The 11,248-nt window shown below is 38.4% G+C and overlaps 1 protein-coding gene across 3 annotated transcripts; it reads left to right on the forward strand.

Annotated features, from left to right (window-relative positions):
* Positions 1–345: 345 nt before the first annotated feature.
* LOC124708344 (E3 ubiquitin-protein ligase UPL6-like) lies at positions 346–10,893 on the forward strand. 3 transcript variants are annotated; one of them, XM_047240014.1, is made up of 27 exons: positions 346–479; positions 558–657; positions 1,010–1,083; positions 1,160–1,299; positions 1,496–1,604; positions 1,931–2,084; positions 2,620–2,793; positions 2,970–3,116; positions 3,291–3,348; positions 3,967–4,058; positions 4,158–4,465; positions 4,553–4,643; positions 4,743–4,877; positions 5,119–5,232; positions 5,306–5,392; positions 5,476–5,598; positions 5,740–5,865; positions 5,991–6,080; positions 6,853–6,920; positions 7,045–7,111; positions 7,707–7,856; positions 7,929–8,027; positions 8,208–8,285; positions 9,232–9,305; positions 9,470–9,541; positions 10,417–10,500; positions 10,621–10,893. In XM_047240014.1, the coding sequence occupies exons 2-27, from the start codon at positions 562–564 to the stop codon at positions 10,688–10,690; spliced, it is 2,880 nt and encodes a 959-aa protein (XP_047095970.1). In that variant the 5' UTR covers positions 346–479; positions 558–561; the 3' UTR covers positions 10,691–10,893. The 3 variants fall into 3 exon arrangements, with proteins under 3 accessions (XP_047095970.1, XP_047095971.1, XP_047095972.1); XM_047240015.1 differs by having other exon boundaries at positions 7,929–8,018; XM_047240016.1 differs by lacking the exons at positions 10,417–10,500; positions 10,621–10,893 and adding an exon at positions 9,624–9,993.
* The last annotated feature ends 355 nt before the right edge of the window (positions 10,894–11,248 follow it).

The following is an 11,248-nucleotide window of genomic DNA, read 5'->3' on the forward strand; positions in this document are numbered from 1 at the left end:
GCTGCGTTGGGCGCAGCGTGCGACCCAAACGGACACGCGGACGCGGGGCGCTGTCCGCGTGTCCGACCGGCCACGCAAATGGCCCAAAACGGATGGCCCAGCGCCGTCCGTTTGGGTCAGCCTGTTGGAGATGCCGCCGCACGGCATGAGCTAGTGAGCGAAATTCTGGGCTGTGCTTGGACTCCCGATGGAGATGACAGCACGAGCCAGGCGAGCGTGTTAACGGGCGTGAACTAAGTTTTACTGTACTTACCGTCGAGCTTGACCCGCTAATCCGAATCTCAGACTCTTCTTGGTTTTGGTTGGCTCCCAAACCCGCCGCATCCCCGCCCGCATTTCGCACCTTTTGCCTTCCACGGTTCCACCTCCGCTCCGCGGCGAGGAACCTCTAAAACCCTAGAAGTCGAGCTCTCCTCTCGTGCTGCCTAGCCACATTTCGGCATCCTCCTCCCCCTGCTGCTGTTCCATCCCAATTTCAGGTCGGTACTAATCTCCCGACCCGACTCATCGATCTGATTTCTGAGTGATTTTTGTGATTTTTTTTGTTCTTGTGCCAGCGCCATGCCATCCGCTGACGACCCAACGGCGCGCGAGCTGGGGGATCAGTACGAGCAGATCGACGAGGAGCGCCGCAACTCCGCCGCGCTCAAGATCCAGGTTCGTTTACAACTCGCTGAGGTAGAATTCTGGGTGGGCTGACGCTCGATTGACATGAGTTGGGGTTCGCGTTGCTTGGGCATGGGATGTTCCTTTATGGATTATATTATATATATGACAAATGCTGCGTCTGTATCTTGATTCTTAACAAAGGCCTAGTACATGGTGTAGGTCCCTGGTCCGTTTTTATATTATTAGATCTATATATATGGAAACAACTGCAGCTCCAATTGGGAAATTGTAATAGGCAATGCCCTGCCTTTTTTTGCTTGCAAAATTAAGACAAAATTATTAGGGTTAAAGCAACATCAGTTTCTTTACTTACTGAAATTATTATTGTCTACCTGTTTAGAAATGCTACAAAATCAGACAACGGAGCAAGTTCCTTTCTACCTACGGGGACCTGCTGCAGGTTGATGATGATTGGTAAGTACAGTATTACCGAACTGAACTTATCCTCTTCTCATTTTTGTACTATCTAATTGTATTCCTGTCAAACCAGGCACAATTTTGCGCTTACCAGTGCCTTTATGAGGCAGTTTATCTTTTATTTTGATGCCAATCAAGAAGGTGATATAGACCTACTTTCTCAAATATGTGACAAACTTCTACATTATGCTGGAGATCGTAATGGATCAAATGGTAAGTTTCATACTATATGTTTTGCTGCTCCTAAGATTTGAATAATTTGATACGTTAGTGCTGCCATTTTATCACTACCTCTCTGTATTATAATACCACTTTATAATCAACTTACAGCCTCATGTCCTGATCTAGTTACTGTTACCACATTTATTGCTTTAGCTATCAACTTACAGATATTCTATTTTTGCCACAGAAATTCTGAGAGTACTTGCTGATCACTCTAAGCATCCAAAGGATTCTGTTGTGCTTTCTAGGGTAAAAAAACTTGCACTAATTTGTGTGCATGGTGCCCATCGCAAGAGGTTTGTGAATTCTCTTGATACCATGAGACACCTAGTTAGAGAAGCGTTTACTTGGATTTCGTTTTCTGCTTGTCATGCCCCTCGAGCTAAGCTCACGTCCCACTTCAACTTACTCTGATTTAAAATTCTTAGTGCTGGTGTCATTGTCAATACAGGAAACTTATGCTAGATTTATGTTGCTTTGTTGATCTGTTTCGATATTCTATTCTTCTCTTTCTTCCTGTGTTTCTATAGCTTACCTTTATGTTCCAGCAAATATTATTTTCTATAATCAATGGCAACAATGATGAAATGATTGTATGTCATTTGTCATTGTGTTTTGATAGGTACGAATGGGACACAGGCTTGGCCTTTGTCAAGGCGCTACACATTCTGGCATGGATGATTGATCCTGGTTTTTCGTGGAATTGTGAGGTTGTCGGGTATCTACAGGAAAATAAGATATATATTTTGTTTCGTGAGATTATTTGTGCACTACCAGTAAGTTCTGTTTCTGCGTTACATTTAAGTTTTTTATTTGTCGTATACATCTGTGCATTTTTCCATAGTCGACTTGTTAACCAAATACATTAAGGAGAGCCAGTTTTTCTTTTAACTAGGGTATATAACCTCTTTCTCTGGGCACATTTCAGGAAATCCATTATTGCTGCAAGTTCCACTTACCAACAAATGGTTCATTTGTTTTTCCTTCCATAAAACTAGTATTTGCAATATTGTTAAAAGAACCACATCATAGAATGGAGGACATGAATATGATAATTGTAAACCTGCTTTCATATTAAGTCCTGTCCCTTTAGTAATTCATATCGTCTGTTCTTGTCATTTCAGACATAAAAAAACATAGTTCAGCAATAACAACTATAGAATTTCTGTGCTATGCAGTGTAGCAAACCCTTGATGTCTGTTTCTCTGTTATTGTATTGTTTGGCATAGACTAGAATTGATCCTGACGATACTGGTCATTTTTTTTTGATCTGTTACGACTTTGTTAGTGATGGGTCTCATTGTTATTCAGAAAAATGCTTTGGAGCATCATGATGGTTCATCACCTTTAGAGCATGTGCTTCTCCGCTTAGCTTCACATGTTGGCAGTAATCCGTGCAATTGTCCAACTGTGGATCCAAGATGGAGTTTCTCCACTCAAATTCTATCTGTTCCCTTGGTTTGGGACCACTTGCCACATTTCAAGGTTGTGAGCTGTTTCCAACCTTCTTGTTTGATGGTTCCTCTTTCGATCGTTATCATTTCTTGCAAGCTTATAAATTGCTTTGGTTTTGTTGAATCTAAGACTGTCTCAGAATATTGCACATCAATCTGAACAATTGTTTGGATTTTTACTAATTCTTTCTGTGATTACCGCTTCAGGCGCTGTATGGTAACAAGCTGAAGAAATATTATATCAATCAGATGTGGTCCAGTCGTGTTGATATTCTTCCAGAGGATATATCAGTTAATTATCCAGGATATGCGTGCCTTCTAGCAAATGCACTTGAAGTTGAAGCCTCTGACACGGTATGTTTCTACTTGCAGATATTAGGTTACTACAATGGTTCAATTCTTGCGAAAATATCATATAAATTAGTCAAAACATAACATATGCTAATTTTGGTGTTTATTTGTGGTGTTATTCGGTGTTATATTTATAATATTGGTAAATATTTTCTGTATATTTTCTTTCCAAAGCAGACAGATGTCGTTGCTATTGCTGTATCATTGATGGATGGTGTTGCATCTTCTCTTGAAAGTAAGTCCCATGTAGTAAATGAAAGAATTTTCTATCTTTTGATAATTTAGGTTTGCTCACATCAAGGCAGAGTTTATCTAGTTTATATCACATCCAAATTAGGTTTAATCCCTAATGGGCATACTAGGATTTTCTTTATCCAATAAAGAAGTGAGTAGGGGTGGACATCCCCTTAGGTCTGCAGAAAATATCTCCATTTTCACCTGTTTTGAGGGCGCCCGGCCATCGATCCCACTCCTACTCTCCACGATTAAGGATGAGATTAGCTCATGGGCAAAGGCTGGTGCTAGGGGACTTCGTGTAGTTTTGCCATCCATCTGGGATGTGCACTGCTGTATCACCTGTTTTGTGTAACCTGCCTCTTAGGAGGTTGTAAACCTATTCTATCTTTCCAATGAAATGAAGCGCAAAGGTCCTTTGCGTTTTCTCGAAAAAAAAAATATCTCCATTACCATCCATTAGTAGCTAACACATTTGGGAATTATGACACAACAAGCATTGAATGTAGCTATGAATCAGTAGTATACTGGGAGTTATGCTGTTACAAAATTGTTTCTAGTTTCATCGCTTTCTTTAATAGAGTCCATTTGTACCTGTAATCTTCTTAAATGTGTACAGGTGCGGGTGGCAACAATGCACTTCAAACGGAAGTTATAAATGAGCTCGATGTTGATCTCCAAATACAGATAAATGAAATAATCAAACACCTGGTTTGCTGATCTTAGAACACCCATTTTGCAACTTATTATTTTCAAGATTACCGTGATAGATGTTTTTTTCCTCATGTTTCTATCCTCTACGATGCATAGGTGAATGCTGCATTCAATGGTAAATCGGGCTCAGTCTCTTCTGATGCACCGGGGGAGCCATCAAATGTTGATATACAAGCTGTTGCATCTGTGTGCGCTTTTCTGCATGCTATTACTAATACATTCCAGCTAGATGCAGTGAGGACAGTGCTGGTCCACCATACAAATATTGTTTCTTCTTTATGGACTTCTATAAAACTTTGTTATGAAAACAAATGTTGGGATTCTTTTTCCAAATGTATCCCTTCGGGGCCTTCTGACGCTCTTGGTTGGCTCTTGCCATTGAATATTTTTTGTCCCCTTTTCAAGTAAGTTTATGTCACATCTTTTTTTTTCATAAGCCATCAGTAGCTTATTCATATTATCACAAATATTTTGTCTTTTACTTGTGTCAGATGCGCGTTAGAGGTCATCATCGATGACTCTGTACAAATTGAAAATTTTACCTTCAAAGACTTGAAGCTGTTAGTTCTTATCTTGAAAGAGGTGAACACTAAATAATATATTTAAATTAGACTCTTACATCCGAGTATTGTAAAATAGTTGCTGACATATACACTATTTCGTTTCAACTTCGCTCTGTAGGCTCTCTGGGAGCTCCTGTCCACTATTCCTGAGGAAGCGAAGACAACACCCAATAATTGTGGGCTTAAGAAGATGATGAAATCTGATGTTATCAAGGCCAACACACGTAGTGGGTTATGCGATCTGCTAACACAGGTAAATATAAAATTAGTTGGCTGGAATATATTTAAGAAGCTAGCTGTGCCTATTGAATTTCACATGAGCAGTATATTCTATGTTCTAGTTTATGATTCTTTAGCTCAATGATAGTCTGTGTGTGAATATTGTCTTTCTGTTTACCAAACACCACATCTCCTAATTTTTCTTCTAGAATGTTTGATGTAATTCTGCAAGGTATTCCAACTGTCAATAGCTGACAAGTTATATGTAATTGTAGCTACAATTGTTTAGCAACCGGCATCAGCACCTTGTGGATGATGACGGACCCCAAATTCTTGTGGATGATGATTTTTGTACTCAACAAGAAATAAGCCCAGAATTTGTCCATCAGGTAGTGGATCCTTTTGTTTTATTGAAACATACGTTGAAAGCACATGTTCTAACATCATCATTATGTCTTTCAGGCCATGATTCCTGACTCTCGAGAAGCGAGCATTATAGAGCTTGCTCCATTCTTGGTGCCTTGTGACATTCGATTCCAGATATTTGATGTATATTATGTTGTGTGAACATTTCTCAAAAATATTGGTATACCCTGTAGGATAGTAACATAAAGTTTCTGTTTTTTGACCAGTTAAAATTGGCAACTTCCAAGCAAACGGAAACACACACCAGGCTAAGAATAAGAAGGAGAAAACTTTTCCAAGATGCATTCCATCAACTAAACTCCCTATCGGAAAAAGATCTTCATGGAACTGTAGGATCATAATCTTTCTATTATCTTTACCAAGTTTCTAGATTATTTTTTACTCTAGTGCCGCAGTTCTGCATTAGTAGCACGAATGAGCAGAGAATTCCTTTTGAAATCTGTTTGTTCATTTTTGTTAAACTATTTCAGATGTCAGTGGAATTTATCGATGATCATGGTCTTGCTGAACAAGGTGTTGATGGTGGTGGACTTCGTCGAGAGTTTGTAAACAATGTTGTTGAAATATCTTTTGGAAAGAAGTTAAACTTATTTAAGGTATCTGGATCCTTTAATCAGGTGTAATGTCGTTAGCTGTAGACTTGTAGTCATGGTGCTTTCTCACCGTTGATATAATTAATTACTAACATCTTGCATTTTTTTATCTAATTTTAATTTTGTAGAGTACACCTGACAATCTGATGTATCCAAACCCGGAATCAAAATTAGAACATCTGGAGTGTTTTCATTTCATTGGCATTCTGCTAGGGAAGGTATTTTGCTATGCTCTTATTTAGTTAGCTTTCTGAATTCGTATAGGTGTTCTCTCACAGCTATCTGTCTGTGAAGATATGGTCACAGAAGTTAACATTTATTTGAAATAATACAAATTGTGGAATAGATACGGTATTTGAATTATGGTGCAACGGCAGTGTAAAAATGTTGGTGTCGTAGCTGTCATTGACGGGACTTCTACATATTGGATGATAGACAAAAGTAAACAGCTTGCTGGTTCTTGGAATCATAAGGTTACAAGTTACATATCTGTGTGTGGAAGATATGGTCACAGAAGTTAACATTTATTTGAAATAATACAAATTATGGAATAGTTATGTTAGTGTCCGCTCGGTATTGAATTACGGTGCAACAGCAGTGTAAAATGTTGGTGTCATAGCTGTCATTGATGGGACTGCTATTACATATTGGACGATAGACAAAAGTAAACAGCATGCTGTTTCTTGGAATCATAAGGTTACAAGTTACATGTGCTAGTGATGTAGAATAATTTAGGTTGAACAGAAATGAACGCCTTGCACATTCTTTTTATCAACACGCTAGTACTGAATGAGCGAATTGTCCATTAGTTCATTTGGTGTTAAATGTAGATATTATGAATGCAAGAGCTGATATTAAGCCTGGTAGGGTAATCCATGCTGAAATTTGCTTTCTTGGTCCCAAATTTCTCTACTCTAACTACTTTTGTTATGCATTAAGTGCTAAATTGATTGGTGTATGAGCTGACATGTTTATTTTATGTGTTCCTAGGCACTTTATGAGAAAATACCTGTTGGCGTTCGGTTGGCTGAATTCTTTTTGAGGCAGTTGAAACACAAGTAAATCTCTACATTTTATGTTACATATGCAGTATTTGAAAGTCTTACGATTTTGTTATTCTCGAAATCTGTAGATAAATCATTATGTCATGTTATTTGAGTTTATTTTTTTATCATCAACCAGGCCCACCACATTCAATGATATAGCTTCACTGGATAAAGACACGTATACGGGTTTGTTGAAGTTAAAGGTATGATTATTATTGCATTGATTTGTAAAAGAAATAAAGTTTTTTTTGAAGTTGGATATAAAAGCTGCTGACATGAAGCACAATGATAGTGTATGCTGGGGTGGCAGGGCGGCGCGACCGCATGTCCCGCAAAACTAGTTTTTCTTCCTTGCCTTCCTGTTTTTTCGGATCTACTTTTCAGGCATAGCTAGTTCAATTGCTACAGTGAATAGTCCGCGTTGCAACCCTAGTGTATGCCAGGAAAAAACCAATGCTACATTTTAAGCTTTATTTGCGATAGATAAATGAATAGTTGCCTCTATTGGATAACGTTCTGCTTTTATTAAGGACATCCTTCTAGTTGATGGGAGGTGTTGACTGGAATTGGAATTTAATCTATCTAAGGGGTGCACAACTGACACATGTAATATTTGTACTATTCAGTCAAAATTTTGCAAAGAAATATCCAGGTTTATAATTTTTATGTAGGCACACCTTTTGCCATATGGGTTCTGCTTTACTTGCATGAGGTTTCTTGTTACCTGATGTTTGTATTCTTTTGCTCACTCAGCTTGATATTCTTGTTATCTGATGTTTGTACCCTTTGCTTACTCAGTCCGATATAGATGGCGTGGACATGTCCTTCGAGATCGAAAATGGTGATACTATAGAAAAACTGATACCCGGTGATAATAAGTTGGCCGTGACAAGTGATAATGTGATTCTGTATTTGAATCTTTTTGCTAACCATAGGTTAGAACAAGAGGTAAAGTAATGTAGTTTTTATCATTTACTTGTCATGAAATGTTTGGGTAACGGTCTACTTTTTTGGTCACAGATACAAAATCAGACTTCACGTTTTCTAAGGGGTTTTGAAAAGGTTGTACCAAAAGAATGGATTAGCATGTTCACTGAGTCCGAACTTCAGGTACTCCAGGTCACATATCAGATGCCTTGTGATTATTTGAGCTTCTTTGGTAGCTTTTATGAACATGTTTATGTTCTGTATTTGTTACTGTACCTTCTAGCATATTTCCTCAATTGAATAATCTGCATGTTAGTAATTCCCATCATTGACATACCAAATTTGCTTTCCATTATCCCTTATGTTCTACAGATGCTTATGTCTGGCCCAGCAAAATGGGACATTGATGATTTACGAAATAACACCGATTATGGCGGAGATTATAAGGCCGTATGTGATCTTTTCATCTCTCTAGAATTCATCCAGCAATCTTGTTGTTTTCTGTGGCATGCCATCTTTAATTATTTAATAATTGCGCGCCAATAAATCATATTTACTAGAAGCTATATTGGTGAATGTAGTCATGTGGGATCAGTGCTTGTGTCTTTGCAAAGAGAAATATTGAACGAATGTGGTGATCGTTAGAAGTGTAAAACATGATGCTCTTACAAACCATCAGGTTCTTGGAAATGTAGAAGTAAGTAGAACACTCTCTTTATGTGTAGCATGATGTTTGATGAACTACCTGTAGTCAACCTTCTCTGCAATGAAGCAAAGTTGTAGCATGGTCAGTGAACTGATGGTAAAGAGTAATAGCATAGGAAACTCCAATTTACCTCCACTTCAAGTCTTACCCATAAATTTCTCTTAAAAGGTCTTGCGCATAAATCCGTAATATGTCGAGAGAACGAAGTGGGCTTTGGTGATGTCGGAATTTGCACCTATTTGTATCTATTTAGTGATCAGTCCGCTAGTTTCTTTGATTCCACTCGGTGTTCCTTTTCCATTTGCTTCCAATACCCCCTGCCCCCAAGATTGGGGTTTCTAAGACAGATAAAATACAACTGAATTCATGGAATAGATCTACCCCCTGCCCCTATCAAGGGGGGTTTTAAGAGATAAATTACTACTGAAATGTTGGGCTTGATCTAACCCCAACCCCTATCAAGGGGCTCCAACAGAAAGACATTCTACACGGAACTCATCCCTGGGCTCGATCAACCCCCACACCCCCACTCATGGGGGCTCGGTTAAAGAATAGCTTCCGGGCAGTCGAGTACTGCTTCCCATCAAGGAAACAGTCCTCTCTAGTCAACCTGGAAGATAAAGACAAATAGACCGTAGGATTTCTTTGTCACTCACTTCCCTATGCTTTTGCATTGATATTTTCTTTCAGGATGACGATGTTATTAAAATGTTCTGGGAAATTTTAGAGAAGTTCAATGAAGACCAGCAGAAAAAATTTCTGAAGTACGCTCCTATTCCTCTTGTCATGAATATCCTGTTAGTTTTGTTCTATATGTTTCTTTTTTTTTACTTGTTATCTTTATATATACTACTCCAAACTGTTTATTAGTTCTATAAGTTGTATTCATTGAAATATGTGTCATTGATGAAACAATGATTGCACACAGGTTTGTAACGGGCTCTTCCCATATCTCTATCCATGGATTTCAGTCGCTTGAACCAAAGTTTGGGATTGTAAGGTATACATTTTTTTTCTTTACGTTTGGTTTATTTATACATCTCCTTACACTATTCCATGTTCACTCCTCTCATTGTTGCAAGAGCAAATAGAGGAGCATCACTCATTTTCAGAGCTTGAGGTCCGCAACAAGGTTTCTCTCCCTCTCTCTCCGATGTTTCTTGCTGCCAGCCACCAGCTGTAGCAACACAACATCCAAGCAATTAATGAAACTGACATCTCTCCTCCTCCAATGTATTTCAATTCCACCCAGATAGATCAGGATCTCATGCGAACGTCTCTCCTTACCCAGAAATCACCATTCTCTCATTCACTACTTTATTCTTATAAAGTAGTTTTCCTCTCTAGTGCAACACAGGTACCAGCAGCCACGATCTTCTCCATTAGCTTCCTGTCCCATCATAGTCAAGAATAAAAAAGGTCAAAAATAGGCGCAAACATTTCTCTCTACGTATTGCTCCTCTTCCCAATAACTCTAAACTTCATTTCCTCCAACCAGCAGAGTAGACACGGAATACATATCGCACAGCTAGCCAGCTATGAAATCTTCATGCCATGGTGTAAAAGGAGAGGAGCTCAATCCTGTTTTGTCTTCTCCCAGGGCGAGCAAATTTAACCTCCCGAGCAGTAGAAAGATCCATTCCTAGTTTGTACACACATACAAAACAGTAGATAAACATGGCACTGCATTTTCACACGCACCCGCCATGCTTGCAACCACACTTCCTTGCAAATGTGCATACAACTCTAGGACTAAGGACACTACCAATTTACCATTGCTTATCTCCATTAGAACTCAATTACTATTAATGAAACATAACACTCATCAATGTGTTTCTCAGTTTCTCTGTTATTTGTTGACCTAACTGGGTACAGGCTTGTTGTTGGTGAGGGTATCGACCAATATCACCCACAGTCATCCACCTGCGCAAATTTGCTGAAGCTGCCTTCTTATTCAACGTAAGTATTTCATTGTAAAAAAGATTTGTTAGAGTCAATTAGCTTGAACATGAAAGAAGAAATGGAGAAGAAATTGTAACACTATGCAATGTATTTTTTTTTTTGGTTTTGCTTGAACAGGAAAGAAGTAATGGAGCAGAAATTGTTAGAGGCAATTAGCTTTAAAAATGTTGGTTTTCATAACGAGTGACCTTATTTGTATTCAGTCTAGATAGTCCTCAGTGCAGTTAGGCCTCTTTCAAAGAAAAACGTGTGATTGATGTATGGCTCAACTTATTCTTCTATCAACTCGTATGTACCGTGTATAGTAGATTTTAGGATTAATGGAAAAAAGATTTGTTCCCATTCTGGTTAATGGATTTAGAAATTTGGGAAATTCCTTTTGTTCTTTTACCTGGCTCTTCACATTAGCCTATTTAAAACAAGCTGTAGCGCTCTTCCTGTTTTGGTCACACTAGGTAGTACTTTCGCTTAATGCATTATATATGTATACAGTACTAGCACTTACCCATGTGTTGCTATGGGTAAACAATTGTGTAATACATATTTTAGCGAAAAAAAATTAAATTCTGAAGTTATTGACTCCATATGATAAATCAAAACACGTTTCTTTGAAACATGTTTGGCTGGTAATTTGTTATTATGTGTTATAGTTGAATTCCAGTGCTCTGCCAATTTGCATATAATGCATTCCTTAGAAGTAATATTATGTAATCATGGATTTAAATTACCCAACAATCATCATACA

The sequence above is a fragment of the Lolium rigidum genome, chromosome 4 (genome assembly GCF_022539505.1).
Source record: "Lolium rigidum isolate FL_2022 chromosome 4, APGP_CSIRO_Lrig_0.1, whole genome shotgun sequence".
In the NCBI taxonomy this organism is placed as follows: Eukaryota; Viridiplantae; Streptophyta; class Magnoliopsida; order Poales; family Poaceae; genus Lolium; species Lolium rigidum.

Bases quoted from the DNA above. Each gene is read 5' to 3' on its own strand.
- LOC124708344 (XM_047240014.1), top strand. From the start codon at position 562: ATGCCATCCGCTGACGACCCAACGGCGCGCGAGCTGGGGGATCAGTAC. The intron at 1,084-1,159 runs GTAAGTACAGTA...CTGTCAAACCAG, and splicing joins CTGCAGGTTGATGATGATTG to GCACAATTTTGCGCTTACCA. The intron at 7,112-7,706 runs GTATGATTATTA...TTGCTTACTCAG, and splicing joins CGGGTTTGTTGAAGTTAAAG to TCCGATATAGATGGCGTGGA.